This window comes from Tenrec ecaudatus, chromosome 6, assembly GCF_050624435.1.
Source record: "Tenrec ecaudatus isolate mTenEca1 chromosome 6, mTenEca1.hap1, whole genome shotgun sequence".
Classification (NCBI taxonomy): Eukaryota; Metazoa; Chordata; class Mammalia; order Afrosoricida; family Tenrecidae; genus Tenrec; species Tenrec ecaudatus.
The window spans coordinates 19,523,949-19,539,772 of NC_134535.1; the positions used below are offsets into that span (position 1 = coordinate 19,523,949).

At 52.1% G+C, this 15,824-nt stretch overlaps 1 protein-coding gene across 1 annotated transcript in view; it reads right to left on the reverse strand.

Annotated features, from left to right (window-relative positions):
• Nucleotides 1-555: 555 nt before the first annotated feature.
• POLR3B (RNA polymerase III subunit B) overlaps nt 556-15,824 on the reverse strand; it is a 131,351-nt gene continuing 116,082 nt past the window's right edge. Inside the window, exons 24-28 of the mRNA XM_075551041.1 lie at nt 14,917-15,020; nt 14,261-14,427; nt 9,104-9,217; nt 6,059-6,232; nt 556-924 (exon numbers count right to left, since the gene is read on the reverse strand). Of these exons, the coding sequence (XP_075407156.1) occupies nt 795-924; nt 6,059-6,232; nt 9,104-9,217; nt 14,261-14,427; nt 14,917-15,020 (689 nt within the window). The 3' untranslated portion in view covers nt 556-794. The remainder of the gene's footprint in view (nt 925-6,058; nt 6,233-9,103; nt 9,218-14,260; nt 14,428-14,916; nt 15,021-15,824) is intronic.

Sequence of the window (15,824 nt, forward strand, 5' to 3'; positions counted from 1 at the left end):
AGCCTCTATGGCAGTGGTTCTCAACCTGTGGGTCTGGACTCCTTTGGGGGTCAAACAACCCTTTCACAGGGGTCATCTAATAAATCCTGCAATCAGATAGTTACAGTATGATTCAGAACAGCAAAATTAGTTATGAAGTAGCAACAGAAATAATTTTGTGGTTGGGGGTCACCGCAACACGGGGAACTGAATTAACGGGTCACGGCATTAGGAAGGTGGAGAACTACTGCCCTAAGGAGGAGTAAGAGAGGCCCTAAGAAAAGGTGGCCTTGTTGGCAGACGTAGAAGGCGGGGCTTCGGAGATGCCCCGGTGTATAAGGGCACACTCTACGGCGGGGGCAGCCCTTCCCTCAGCAGCACCTGGCAAGGAAGCCATTCCTTTATCACACAGGCCGCCTCCTTCCTCCACTTCCTGCTCCACAGTCAGGGTCATGGTCACCGCCTAGGGCCACTCTGTCCCTTGCACGGGTTCTCATCCTGTGTGTGCCAGCTAGACAGCAGCACGGAGACGCGAACCCCACATTCCTTTTTAGAAGGTAGGAAAATACCAAGACATGGGAGCATAAAACAAGTTTATTTGTCTTTCCGGCCCTTTCTGTCGTGAGTCAAGCTGGCTGCACAGGGCCCCGCTGCTGCTGTCTCGCGAGCGGCCAGGGCTCGGCATCTCGGACTTTCTCGCCTTCTGGGCTGTGCGATCCGCCTCTCCGGGACACCCAGCTGACGAGTCACAGGAGCGGCAGCTCCGCTGAGAGGGGCACACCGATGCCTCCTTTCCAGAGGCGTGCCTTCCACCTCTACTCATTGTACTTGGAGAGTCTCAACCTGGGGATGATGTTCATGGACTGCAGTTCCTGGAAGAGCAGCTTGCAGGCGTAGGGGATGCGCAGGGAAGACACGTGGCACGACGACTTGCAGTAATGGCACCTGGATCCGAGAGGGCAACGGTTAGAGGGGGACTCGGAGAGGCAGGGTCGCACCCAGGAAGCGAGGACGCTGCCACAGAACTCTGTTCCCATGCCCCCAAAGACGGCCAGTCACTATCATACATGTATAAAATGCGCCCTCGCTCGGTTTTTAACAGCCCCTTCAAGATCTTTCTCCTTAAAACGCAAGAAGCCGCCTATATACTTCTTTTGAGCGAGCTTATTAAGTCTGAACCGCTGAAATGCACCCATTTAGGTTTCTTTTCATGGTTGAATATGGTTTCAACTGGTTCAATCTCCACGTACCTGGTCTTTCCCACACGAGTGTGGGTGAAGAAAAAGGGCCTCATTCTACTGGCATTAAGCATCCACGCCCCCAACAGCAACAGTCCAGACGCCCTGCCCTGGGGAACCAGCTGAAGAAGACCTCTCTGGAGGGTTAGCAAGCAAAGATGTCACTCTGACTGAGGGCTAATGGTCTTTTAAAATCGTCTCCCATCTCTGACGCAGGTACATTCAACAACTTGAATCGTGGTGCTGGCTGGAGCACTGGTTTTAGAGAAAGCGCCCAGAATGCTCTGCGGAGAGCAGGAAAGCTGGGCTTCATCTTGCTTGCTTCGGATAAGTCAATCTTTGGAAAAGGCCATCGTGCTTGGTCATGTGGAGGGCCAGTAAAATGAGGGAGACCTTTTGGAGATGGACACTGTGAGGACAGGGCAGGACCAGCGGTGCTTTAAGCTCTTCCACATAAGGTCGTGGAGTTGGAGCCGAAGTGACAGTCACTAACAGCAACACTGATGGGAAATACCCAAGTTTCACAGAGGAGAACAACAGCCAATCGGATGCTCGGGATTTCCCTTGCTCTTCAAGCTCAGCTTTTCCTAGTAGTACAGAAGCTACTGGACTTCCCATGCGCCATCCCTGGCATACAACCCGCGCGTGTGTGTGTGTGTGCGCTCGCGCATGCCCACATGCATACGAAGCCCTGCTCAATCACTAGAACAGCCTGTGTGTTTCTAACAAACCTGCTTTGATTCCGATGAAGATTGTCTTTGCTCTAACTTTTTTCTACCCTCAATAGCTACGAGGAAAGAAAGGATCTTGGGAAAATGAATTCCAAATATGGCTTCCCTCTACTCCTCAAGGATCCGGCGCAGCTGGGCCCATAGGGCCACAGTTTAAGCTCGATATAGAAGCGGTAGAGACACAGGTCCTTTCAGGCTACAGGTGGGGACTAGCAGACCGAGATGTAAAAGACTCACGGCTAACCAGGACCAGGATGGAGAGTCCTTGGTGAGGAACAAGAGGACGCGCCGTGCAGGAGGGCAGTGAGGCAGGTACATGTGCCTGCTCTTTGTTTAGTAAGCACAAATGTGGCAGATAGGCTTCAAAAGCGTTCAGAAGCAAGCACACACACACACACACACACACACACACACACAAAATGAAACTGCAGATAGAGAGCCCTGAAAGCAGCCGGAGGACATGATTACTGACAAGCAGCAGCAGGTAAGTGATTTCTAGTAACGCAAAGCAGAAGACCAGTTCAATGCCCACTAGGCAACTGGTTCTGTGGTTTCAGATGTTTCCAGACAAGAACAGGCCCGGTCCAGTCACGAAGCATGCTGAAGCAGACCCATGCTCACTGAAATGCAGGGGCCTGCAGGTCCCAGGGTGCTGTGAAGGGGGCATTTCACCGAATAGTCTGATTCTCAGAGGGCCCTTCCGATGGGTTTGGGACTGGCATGGGGTTCTAACATCACCTGGAACCTGGAGGTGGCGGCCCCTTTCCTCTGTGAGGTTTGTGAAGTTGGGAAATGTTTACCGTGAGCAGGGGTCATTTTCACAGGTAGGAAAACTGTATTTAGAAAAAGAAAGCGTGGAGGCTGAGAATTGAAGAATCATGGCACTTGACTCTGTGGGGTGAGGAGTTCCCCAGTGATCAGAGGTGGGCAGTGATGGCCGTGGACTTGAGACTGCACTAGGCCACTGCAGGGTCGACACATCCTGATCACATCAACAGTAGAAGGTAAAGTTGGTGAGTTACTTTTTCTTAAATGATTACACAAACTCTCTCTCATCTGATCAATTCTGTCTCACACAGCTGCATCGGGACAGGGCAGAACTGCCCTCGGCGGTTTCCAGACTGGAACTCCATATGGGCGTGGAAAGTCTGTCTTTCTCCTGGGAACAGCTCGTGGCTTCAAGATGCTGGCCCTGAGGCTAGCACTTTAATGCGTACCCCCCATGCCACCAGGATTCCTCTTAAAAAATTGCATGAAGGCCTCATTCAAGCACTATAGTTTTAGAATGAGGATCGTTAACACGCCTGCATTGATCAAATACATTCAGGAACATGCTCAGGCTCTGAACTGGAGAGACGGCCACACAGGACTACTGCTGCCTGATCTGCTCTGGGCCCCACACCACGCGGATCTAGTCGGAATTCCCATGGGCTCCGATTCATCACCTAGAAAGCTTACCAATCTTGATTACCTGATATTTCTCCACCATCTAAAAGGCTTCAATATGCACCTCTATATAAAGATGACCTCTCTCTTGCTCTAGAAATGCATCTTAAACTAAAGAAAATATATATTTATCAGAATGTTTTCAGTCCTTTAACCTGTGTGCAGGCCGTTTCCCCGAGCCCGGAGTGTGACCCAAACAAGGGGAGAAACGGAGCTCCCAGGGCAGAGGCGGCACCAGCCGAGACAGGACTGTCCAGTGACACACCTTTCAGGAGCTCATTATCTTCACAGGGAGCCCCCACCCTCACCCTTCCTGCTGGCCTTCTCTTTTGTGACTTCTGCAGAACAAGGAACAACGGCCCTGCTGTAAACATCCCCATAGCAATGCCTCACTAATGTGCAAATCACTGACAAAAGGCCAGTTACGGGTCTGAGCTGCTCTAATTACCCAGTCTCCATTGTGCGGCTCATTAGAGAGCAGCTTCCTCCTCCAGCACCAGCCCCAGGCGGCGGTCAGGTAAGGGTGGCAAGGCAAGGAGAGCAGTCTCTGAGGGCCCTGGCCAGCAGCGGGCCGGATTGCTCTCTGTTGACAATGAGGGCAGACGTAGGCCACTTGAGTCCAGGCCTACAGCACATGATGGCCAAGTTACAGTAAAGACCCTTGAACCAAAAGCATACCCTGACTTGGTCTTCTTTCAAAGGGCTGCAAATATAATACACCCTGCACCCACGGGCTCGGGAGCTGGGTGCTGCCACCGATGGTCTCTGAACTAGGTGGGAAGCAGATGAGCTGCTCTGCGTGGGGTGGGGACAGTCCACCGCACAGTCCTCCCCTGTGTGTCCAGCAGGGTGGGGTCAGCTTTCCCAAATGCACTAGAGAGCCAGGCACTGTGTCTGTTCTTTTTCTCTGGGGGGAGAGGGAAACGTTTTTTCAAGTTTCCTGACCCTTAGTTTCAAAGACTCTCCAACACCACCCTGTCAGAGTTCTTCACAAAGCCTTGTGCTGCATTTGAAGCCTAGGACCCGTGACCCCCGCGGGTGCTACATATCTCCCAGCACACTGGCTTTTTTTTGGTCTCTCTCTCGGCCAGGTCCATGGCAAGCGCAGTTGGTGTGTGTCTGAGCAGGCCTATGATGATGGCTGGCAGCCAGCCATGCGAAGCCTCCCCGTACACTGACGGGGAGAAGCCCACTGCCCGGGGTCAAGGCCGGTTCATCGTGACCCTAGCCAGGGCTTCTGAGCTGCAGCTCTTCAGGAGAACAGATCGCTTTATCTTTTCCCCACAGAGGAGGGGAGAATGGGGGGTTTGAACTATCGACCTGGGTTAGCAGTGTAGCACCTCACAAGGGCACCTTAACGAGAGGAGCTGGCTCCACCCTCAGCACCCTGTGCCCACCCCTGCGGCCACCCTTTGAAAAGACTCCCTTGCAAAGGGCCAGAAGCCCTGTGAGACGTTTCACAATGAAATTATTTCCACTGGCAGTCTCACAGGTTCTTGACGCCAAACCCCCCAACCCTCGGCTGGTTCCCAGCTTGTCATGAGCCCACCCGGCAGGCACTGGGCTCCAAGCAGCCCAGCTTTCCAACCCTTGGGGTGCAGCTATGGCAGCTAGCCCGACGGGAGGATCCTGTCTGGAAGGTGGCTTTGCAGTGGGACCGGGCAGGGACAAGGTGGCTCACAGAGCCCGCCAACCCTGACAATGCAGGCTCTCCTCTTCCTCTCCAGGTGGCTAAGGGGCTCCGGGAAGACCGCGCCAGGCATTGTAGGATGCTGGATGGCATCATCTGTAGGGTGATGGGACAGAATCCTGACACGTGGGAAAGAGGTTCAGCTACACAGACCCCCAATACGTAGAATCATCTTCTGAGCTGGCCCATGAGGAGGGGAGCGACATGAAGTCTCTACTGGCAGGCTCAGGGTCATCCAGCCATTACATTGTAACGTCACCCAGACTGGGCTCCAGGCTGGAAAAGCCAGGGAAACATGACATGTATGAGGAGAAGGAATGGGAGGAGTAGCTCCCTGTGAACAGCCAGTCCTCTCTGGAACTGAGAACAGTGTCTGACCCCAAGCAAATCCTCACTAAACGCTGCTGAATGAGTGGCTGAGACAGACATCATCTAAGCCCTCAGAAAGACGTAGATTCCAATTCAAGAGACCAGGGTAGCACTGTTCCTGTGGGTTTCCAAGGCTGTAAATCTGTACAGGAGTAGAAAGCCTGGTCTTTCTCCCATGAAGGGGCGGGTGGTTTTGAACTGCTGGCCTTGTGGTTAGTAGTCCCATAAGCAACCCACTACCCCACCAGGGCTCCTTCAAGTTATAACATGCTGTCATTCCGAGATTCAACAATGCACGGACAAGGGCTTTTCACTGGTGCCCCGAGATGCCATTAAAAAGAGTGCTAAAAGAGCTACTTTAGGGAAGACTAAAAAGTCCATCCTCCTTGGAAGCTGAGATGCCTGTCATGAGGAAAGCAGATTATGATGTGGGCTGAGGACGCCTGTCTCCGCCGAGTCCTGGAGGGAGGAATGCTCAGGAGGAGAGGTGTGAGCTAGTGATTACAGGCAGGGGCTGAAGAATGTGAGGGTAAGATTTGGGGCCAACTCTTGATCTGTGTGATTAAAGAGGCCAGGGGTATGAGAGACAGCTGGTCTGCACTTACCAGCCGGAATACCCCAGAAGTCCACACTGCCCACAGACATCAACCTCAAAGGCGTCACTTGAAATCATGAGTCGCTCCAGCAAAAGCATGCTGGCTCCATAACCGATTAAACAGTCACGTTCCATTTCTCCAAGACGGAGGCCGCCATCACGAGATCGACCTTCAGTGGGCTGCCTGGGAACAAGTGATTAGAAAAACGTGTTACCATCATAAGCAACCAAGAGGGAGGCAGGGAGCAGCACTGGCCGCTGGCTCCCAGCTGCAGGTTTTGGGGCAGACTCACCTGGATGCCAATCACCTCCTCTTGGTGACCTTGACTGGGCTACGGGTCTCTCAGACTCATTAGCAAAACAGACATTAAACTGCTACCCCAAGGGCATCAGATGAGAAAAGATAGATGACGATGGTGACCTGCTACTTAAAAGCAGCAGGACTGTGCCAGACAGACTAGAAGAAACCTGGGAATTGGTGTGTGGCTCACTGGGGCTCTAGGGTGGGGTGGGGTGGGGGGATGAGGAGCAACAAGGAGCAAGCAGAGAAAGGCTGGCGGGCAACGAGGAGCCAGTCATGAATACAGGAGGGGCGGATGCACTACGGCAGACAATGGGGATGGACATACCATCTTAAATCAGACTGAATGAGCTATGGGAGAAGTGTATGACATGTACCTCAATAAAACTATCAGCAAACGAAGAAACCTGGGCCTGGTAGGTAGTGCCAGGACTCCCCGGAGGGGCTTTACAACTAGACACCAGTGCAAACACACTCACCAACACACAAGCCGAAACACCAAGATGGATTCTTAAAGTGACGCTTGGAGTAGCTCAAGAATCTCCTGGAAGGACTGACTGGCTGAGCCAGATGGACGCTTCCTCAGGACTGAGAATGATCTGTGGTCCATGCTGGTCCCTCCTTCTTGGAGTATACTTAGAGGGATACTTCTAACTTGGACAGCAGTGAGTTCCTAGAAGGGACTTCTGGTGGCTTAGGCAGCTGCCGGGCCTGAGCACACATCTGGAAGTCAGGAGCCCAGGGTACTCGAGGGCAGTCCTGGGGGCTCTGGGACAGGGTGCGGGGACCACCAGTCCTGTTTGCTTTATCCTACAATAGCTTTTACCTTTCGTCTTGGTTGTTAACCGCGAGTCTCTCAGAATTAAGAAAGCGGATACCAACCTATGTTCTGTATTTAAAATGGGAAAATGATTTCAGTTGCAGATTATCTGTTTGAAGAAAATTTACATATGACAAACTTACAAGTAGGTCTAAATCATAGGTTCCCTGTTGCTCCCTTTTCAGGAAAAAACAAAAACAACCAAACCAAACAAACAGTAACTACTCAGGACCTAGCCCCTTGGCCCACAATGAACAACGCTTCCACTAGACCCTGGAATGCAGGGAAACCTGTGGGAAGCTGCTTTTGCAGGTCCCCTGGAGCATGTGGCACCCCCTAGGGGAAGTCATGCCCATTTGGGAAAACACTGAAATGAACACACACCACAGTGGCAGCATCACCCCTGGTGGAAGCACCCTGGGCAAGTCGGGGTGCCTCCACCAGTGCTCACCCACCAAAGCCAAGGTCATCAGCACATACGTGGGCCCCAACACTTGGACTTGAACCGTCCGAGATGACCGGCTACAGACAGACACACTCTAAGGCAGTCTCCGTACAGACAAACGCGCTGCCGCCCAGTCACTGCCGGCTCACAGCAAGGCCACAGGCGCGGGCAGAGCTGTCCCTGGGAGCTTCTGAGACTGGAACTCTTTAGGGAGTAGAGAGCCCAGCCTCTCCCAGTCTTCATATGGAACACACACAAGTCAGACTGAAGCCATAACTTCTTTTACACAACAAAGCAAAAACAGGAAATAGCTGCTCTGACATTTATGTACGTCTGAAATCGTTTGTGGATGCTGTAACTGAAGTGGAAGTGGAGGAGAGGGCTCTCACTGCAGCCTTGAGACTCCCCACCTCCACCACCCCTCCCCCCATTTCCAGTACGCACGTGTCTAATTCAACGGACAAGTGCATCTGCTCTGTCTCAGATGGCCCAGGGATCCAGTCATTCATACACACCTCTCCCAGGGTGGAAAACCCCTCAAGCACTAAGTCCCTGCCCCAATCTCCCTCCCCTGCATCAAAACATATAAGCAGCGCTCAGTGCAGTAGTTGCTGAACTAACCCTGACAGACTCTCCCTACGCTTTCCATTCAAGCAGCTGCCGGTCACCGGTGAAGAAGACACGTATGAACTTCTCCAATGCCGTTAAGAGGAAACTGAAGCTGAGCAGGTAAATGATCTGGCCAAGGTTCATGATGGTGTGACAAGTTTAAGAGAAGATTCAAACCCCTGGCTCCCTGACTCTAAGGCCTGGATACCCCCCACCTCCCCCATCACACTGTGAGCTGAGTCATTCTTTCAGGTGGGGGCTGACAAGTATACTGTAGGGTGTTGAGTGACCCAGCTAGGCCTCTGTCCACTAGATACCAACAACATCCTCCATCCAAGCTATGACAAGTCCAATGGTTTTTGGCCGTCAAATGTCTCTTAGGAGGCCTGGTTGAGATTGGCCATGTTTCCTCTAACTGGGCAGTAGAGTACTAAGAGCAGGTGACACTTGGCAGTGTAGCATCTCCTCTCCTGGCCATCATGCCAGTCACCAACATACACGAACTGAGGAGGCACAGTGGATGGGACGGATGGGGACCAGGGCTACCTTGAATTTAGTCTAATAAGCATACAAATACAGTTAGTTGTCTTTTGCATAAGTAACACAAGTTTTTTTAAAAAAAGTTCTAATGTGGTTTAGGCTACCGAATAAAGTGTGTGTTTTCTGTGTACACGCACACCTAGGTGCAGGCAGGAGTATGGATAGGTACGTGGCACAAAGGCACACATGCTCTGGTACATGCAGCTTTCTGCGCGGCACCACATGCGCGCACAGCGAACGACCGTTGTCAGGGAGGAATAGAAGGTTCCTTGGGTCCGTTTACTCTCATCATGTTCAGGACAGCAAGGTAGCTGCCTGTGTAAGAACGCAGCTCTCTTACCTGGTGAGGACAGCTCGCGGACCCCGGGCTCGAGCATGCATCTTGTCCAGCACCATGTGCTTCAGCTTCTGATAGTACACGGGGCCGAAGTAGATGTACGCTTCTAGTGGCTCACTGCAACAAAGGGGGGGGGAGGGGTTAGGCTTAAGGAGCCAGGTTTGCGTTAACGAGAGATCACTTTTCTCGGACTCATCCCTGGCAGTTTTGCAGTTTCTTCCATGTTTAGGGGCTCGTTTGTGATTTCCTAGGGACAAATGACTTTTGGTCCATGCTGATCAACAAAGTTGGATCAGAAAGTAACCCAGTCCCATGACCGCTGCCGTGGAGTCCACTGAGTCGCTGAGTGGCTCAGTGCAGAGCTGTGCTTCACAGGGTGGTCATGGCCATCACTTGTCTGGGCCTTGCGTGTTGCCGCATTTCATATACCTACGATGGCACCCACAGTGACCAGGTTTTAGTGGAGCACAAACAGACTGCAGAAGACTCGCACTCACTGCCACCGAGTCGAGACTGGAGGTCTCAGAGACGGCAACGATTCGCGGGAGTGACAGCCTTCTCTCCCGCAGAGCGGTTGGTGGCTTCACACAGTTCACCTTGTGGCTAGCAGCCCAGTGAGTAACCAGGGCTCCACGAATGGTCGAGGAGCAAGGAGAACTCTGCCCCCTTCTGGGGTAAGCCACGGACTCACTTTGACACCGTGGCAGAGGCGAGCCACTCAGATTGGTAGGCACTCAAATTCCAGCCGGGGAGCGCTGCCTCCTCAAAGTGAGTTGACCTTCACGAAGCGGACAGATGACCGCTGTCAGGACCTTCCCCTGCTGATGGGCGTGGTGCAACAGAAGAAACAGCTGCACATGTCCACTAATATCAGAATGCAGGACATTTGAAGTATGGAGCCAGGAAAATCGGAAGTTTGTTAAAAACGAAATACGACACGTAAAGATCAATGTCCTAGGCATTCGTGAGCTGGAATAGATGGTATGGCCATTGAGTCGACTACATGGTGTAATGTGCTGGGAATGAGAGATTAACGAGGCATGGCATCCCATTCATGAGAAAAAAAGAGCATTTCAAGGTTTGTCTTGACGTATAATGCTGCCTGTGATTGGAAAATACCTATACACCTACATGGAAGACCAGTTAATACAACTCTAATTCAAATGCACACACCAACCAATAAAGGTAGGGTTGAAGAAACTGAGTAGCTGCTGCTGTGAGCACGCTCCCGAGAAGCATGCACGATGACGGACGGCAATGCAGCGTCACAACGAAGAGGAAGGATCGGCAGGTGGAGCATAAAGCCGTGGTGGTAGAGACAAAGCTGGAGGCTTCACGATGGATTTTGCAAGGCGAACGATTTCTTCAATGCAAAAAGAACATACCATTTTTCAATACCATAAATGGGTGACTGTTGGGCTTAGCCAGATGGAATATCTGGAATCAAATCGACTACATTTGTGGGAAGAGATGATGGAGAAGCTCAGTATCAACCCAAACTAGGCCAGGCACCACCTGTGAAGCAGACCATCAATTGCTCATATGCATCTTCTGGGTGAAACTGAAGAAACTCACAAGTGCACAAAAACCAAAATACAACCTGGAGTCTGCCTCACCAGGATTCTATGAGCATCTCAAAGACAGGTTTGGCACATTAAGCCTTAATGACTGAAGACCTGACAAACTGTAGGAAGGCTGTGACAACAATTTCTTTTGTAAGGAAGAACACCAAACTAGTCCCAAGGAGCTGGAGAGAGAAGACATTCCAGAGGGCCACCTCTTCCAGACGCTGGTCTGCTCCTTCACCGCCCTCCTCTCCAGTATATGCGCGCATGCGCCTGGGTTCTTCGCATCACTGCAGTGCCCCAGAGAAACTCACTAGCGTTTGTGGAAATGTCCCGCATGGTGCTGGGGGCTGGTGAGTTCAAAATTGGAAGGCCAGACAGGCGCATGCCAGATGCTGGGTCCAGAGGACACACTCCACTCCTGGCTCTAGAGATCACACCCTCTGCTTCCCAGAAGGCTCACTTTATCCGCAGCAGGAATTGTGATGCAGGGAATCCTGCACACAATTACAGGTAAATCCTAACAGTATCTTCCCCCATTTTCTTATCAGACCAATTTAAGGAAAGGTTGTTTGGTGGCAAGTCCATTGAGTACAATGGTACAATCAAGTTAACATATAATCTTTCACCTAATAATCGATCCTCAACCCTGGACTGTATCTAAGTTAAGCACGTACGACTTGGGGCCTCGGGCAGGATATTTCCAGCAGGCAAGTGGCCCCTACTAGTAATCGTAATCAGCCAGGCTCCTTCCCAGGTCACACAGAAGCAGCTTTTCTTTCTCAGCCCTAGCAGATCATTCCTTACTGAACATACCAGGGACTGCTAAAAGGACAAACCCATCTGTCTTGGAAAAAGTACGGCCAGAGGGCTCCTTAAAGGCAAGGATGGTAAAACTCTGTCTTACACACTTTGGACATGTTGTCAGGAGAGACCAGTCCCTGAAGAAGGACATCGTGCTTGGAAAAGTGAGGGGCAGTGAGAGAGAAGGCGGCCCTCACGAGATGGGCTGAGACAGGGGTTGGAACAACTGTGAGGGCGGTGCCGGACCGGGGAGCGTTTCACTCTGTTGTACATAAGGTCACAACAGGTTGGAACCGAATTGATGGCACCTAAAAACACCAACTAAGGTCAGATATTTATCTCATCCTGCTTCTGTTCCTCCAAAGTGGGACTTTAGCCACAGGAGTATGAAATCCAGAAATATATTATATCACATAAGGGATTATGGCTGGCAGGGTCAGGTTAACTGAATATAACTCAGTGACGTCAAAAACCTCACCAATCAAGAAAGTAAAAGGTCATTAAATAAACAAGAGAAAGAAAAGCCCAAAGTAGATATCAAAAGAGACTCCGAACCATGTTCTTAAATGAAGAGTATCTAAAGCAAACGGGGAAAAAACCAAACTCACTGCCATGGAGTTGATGCAGACTCGAATGGCCTCAGGGCCAGGGCAGAACTGCCCCAGTGCGTTTCCATGACTGTGTCTGTATACGGGAGTAGAAAGCCCCACCGTTCTCCCACGGAGCAGCTGGTGTTTTGGAAGTGCTGACCTTGTAGATTGCAGCCCAATGCTTTACCACTAGAGCGCCCGTAAACGGAAGAAAGAGGTGAACAGAAATGTCAAAGGGCACTTGAGAAGACAAAGTATTCTATGGAAATGTGCAAGGGCTTGGAGTCAGAGAACCAAAATTGAGGCACACACTCAGCGTATCTCAAGATGAGAGAAATGGAAAAACCAACCAACCAACCAACAAACCCGTCTCAAGTTGAAATACGGTAGGACTCCATCAGCAAAGTCCTGAATGGCGCAGGAGGTATCAAAAGAAGATGGAAGAAATATAGTCACCACACCAAAAAGAACTCACGGACACATTTCCAAATGGCACGGCAGGTGTTAACTGAGAAGCAAGCCTCCAGGTGTTGACAGAGTGTCTGCTGGAGTGGCTCAACAAGGTGCTGAGGTACTAGAAGCACTCAATGGCCTGCGTCGAGACACTCGGAGAACACCTTATGAAACCAGATGCACGCTCCTCCTCAGCACCGTCCTCATCGGACCACCAACCCTCACATTGGTCTCCCGGCTTCCACTCATCTCTCAAGCGGTCTGTGTGACAGCTAGCAGGACTTCCTGTCCCATGTAAGCCCTGGCCGCACAGACAACGATAATGGTTTGCAGTGGGCCCCTCGCCGTTTACTGTACCATTTGTGAAATGGACCACAACTCTTTTACTGTAAAAGGGATTTTGCTAAAATGCCTCCAGCATGAAGTACCTGAGTCATGTTATTACAGTGTGGAAAGGTCATTTTAGAATGCTCTCGAGATTTTTAACAGCTCTAGATCTTGACCCTTTGAATCACATCTGGATAGTTGGTCTCCGGCTCCCAAATCAAACCAGGTTCTCACACATGTTGCCCCTGGGTGTCGAACTCCTGTCCGAGTGACTAGACCCTTACCAGAACCACAGGCACGACACGGGGTTTTGTCTGGTTGCCGTTTAACTGATTTCCACCCCTGGCAACCTGACGTGTCACAGAATAGAATGTAACTTTCTGGTAAGCTGATCACGAGGCCTTTCTTCTGTGGGACTGCTGGGTGGTTTTTGGACATCCAACATTTAGGCTAAGAGTTGAAAGCCAAGTAGTTGTCACCCAGGGACCTTACATAAGAGACTTAATGTCAGCAACTGATTTGCTTCTTTAAAACCGCGCATGAACCAAGTTTTACATTCTGCCCTTCAGAAGAGCTCGGAGGATTGCGCTTCACAAATGAACAGGAAGGCTGCCCTTTGCCCTGTCTCCAGTCGTGGCCTAGGCCCCACTTTGCTGCCCCACTGGCTGTCCTCCAACGGGACCGGCCTCATCTCCTTCCTCTGGGAGAACATTCTTGAATGGGCCCTCTGCCTTGGCTTAAATGGCCACTTCCTACCAGGCTCCCCCTGCATTCTCCGTCTCCATTTTGGTGAGAGCTGCGGATCTGCACTTCTCTCCATCTTCATCCCCCTCCAACCAGCAGTGCGGAGCATGCTGTGCAGCAGGCTCTGGGCTCCAGGTGGGAGCCGTCTTAGGAAGATGAGGGCTGCCTTGCTCCCTGCATGTCAGGCAGTGTGGAACGCCAAGAGAATGCGGAGCAGGGGTTAGGCAGGAGCTGGAATGGGCTGATGCTCTGGTCAGGCCGTCAGGGAAGGCCCCACTGGATGCTGGCTGTTTTTCTAAATGGTCAACATCTATCCCATCCTGTGTTTGGCCTTGGACAAACGTTGGCGAACCAAAGCACACAATGGTCGGCCAATGGCCTCTGTCAAACTCCTACTTATCTACTCTTCCTCGTCAAAACGCCGTGAGAAACAAGCCCAGCGGCTCACGAAACTCCCTGTATCTTAGCTCATAGGCATGAAGCGCTCCTTAAAAGCTGGAGAGAAGTCTGATTTAGTCCATCACTCTCCCCCCACTTCCTGCTAAGGGAGAGCAGCCCGAGAGGCACCCCCCACCCCGGGATCAGATGTCTAAAGGGATGGAAACTGTCCGTGTTCGAGGCTCTCCCCCGACCCTCATCAAAGTGCTCACCGCTCCACGCCTCCAAATCCCACTCACCCTGTGATGCCAGACGTCACGTAGTCCTTTCCCAGGTAATTGTAGCCATGGCGGACGAGGTCTTCGCACACGTCCTTCACCTTACTGCCCCCAAATGCAGTGCCATAGTGGAACCGGCCATCCAACACGCCAGCCTTGCCCGCCAGCAGCTCGATCAACTTCCCCACCTGTGGGGTGTGAACAGAGCAAGTGAGTGAGCCCCCCCCCCAACAGCCAGGTTATCTTCCCTAACAGCCAGGCGAAGGAGACTACCAATCCTAATGGCAGTGACCACTGAAGGAACAGGCCGGCGCTGTGCCGTGCGGGTGTGTGCTCAGTTCGCTCTCTGAAAACCCTCATGAGAGAGGAGCCATGTTCCTCGTTTTCTACTTCAGGAACAGAGAGGCTCGGTAACTTCCCCAGGGTCACACAGCTGGGACGCAGTGGAGCCAGGACTGTGAGAAAGAACCAGGGGACCCTGCTGGGGGCGGGTTTGGGACTCAGAGCTCAGGGAGTGTCCTTCTCTGGAGAGGAGGGTGGGTCAGAACTGTCAGCAGGGCGGAACCTGCTGCAGACTTCACAGGGGTCTGAGAGCACGGCCCTCCCTGCAGCTGACAACCCCCGTGGGCCGCCGATGATCCTCAACGCAGTGCCTTCACAGGCCGCAGACAACTGACCGTCATGCGTGATGGGAAGCCATGAGGGTTCATGATGATGTCCGGACAGATGCCAGAGTCGCAAAAGGGCATGTCTTCCTGGGGGACAATCAGGCCACAGACCCCTGGGGAGAGAGTTCATGCCAGGTGAAGGCCCGCACGGCTGCCCACAGAGTCTCTGAAGGGCGGCGAGGGGTGGGGGGGCACACACCATCCAACAGTCTGGGGACCAGACTGCTGCACAGTGATGACAGGCGCTTGTGCCCTCCACAGCTGCAACGAGGACAGTGACTGCACATGGGGCCTGCAATGTGGGAAGCGGCAGGTCGGCAGCCATTCTGCTCCTCTTTGGCTACTTGTGATTGAAGAGAACCCCAGTTTCCTGGCCACCAACCACAGGTAGTACTCGAGTACATGGTGGCAGGGACAGGTGTGTGTGGCTGGGGGTGATGGGCCTGTCCTCCTGGAGGCTGCACTTGCCAGTGCTGCCCAGGGCTTCCCAGGCCTCGCGTAAACTGCCCGGAGGAATTTTAATGCCTGCAGCTTACAAACTCATTAGGAAAGTGATCCTTGATTGAATTGGTAAAGTTGAATGAGAAAATGAAATGCCAGATCTTTCGGGGGGGAGTGGGGGTGTGTGCTATGAGAATTAGACATGGCATCCGGAGAAGGAACACGGGCCAAAACAACCTTCCCACTCCCTGCCGGCCCCCAGCCAGGTGTCTCTCAACCAGCCTCCACTGCATGTGCCTCTGGTTCCTGGGTCAGAGCGAAAGGACAGGAGTAGGACTGACATCGTTCACCACTAGCTACACAAGCCAGAAACGGGAAACGAGTGGGCATGGTGCTGAACTGAGGACAGATGTTACATATCCATAGCAAGATAAAACTGCTTTTCCCTGTGCGCAACGTCAGCGGCCAGGTGCACC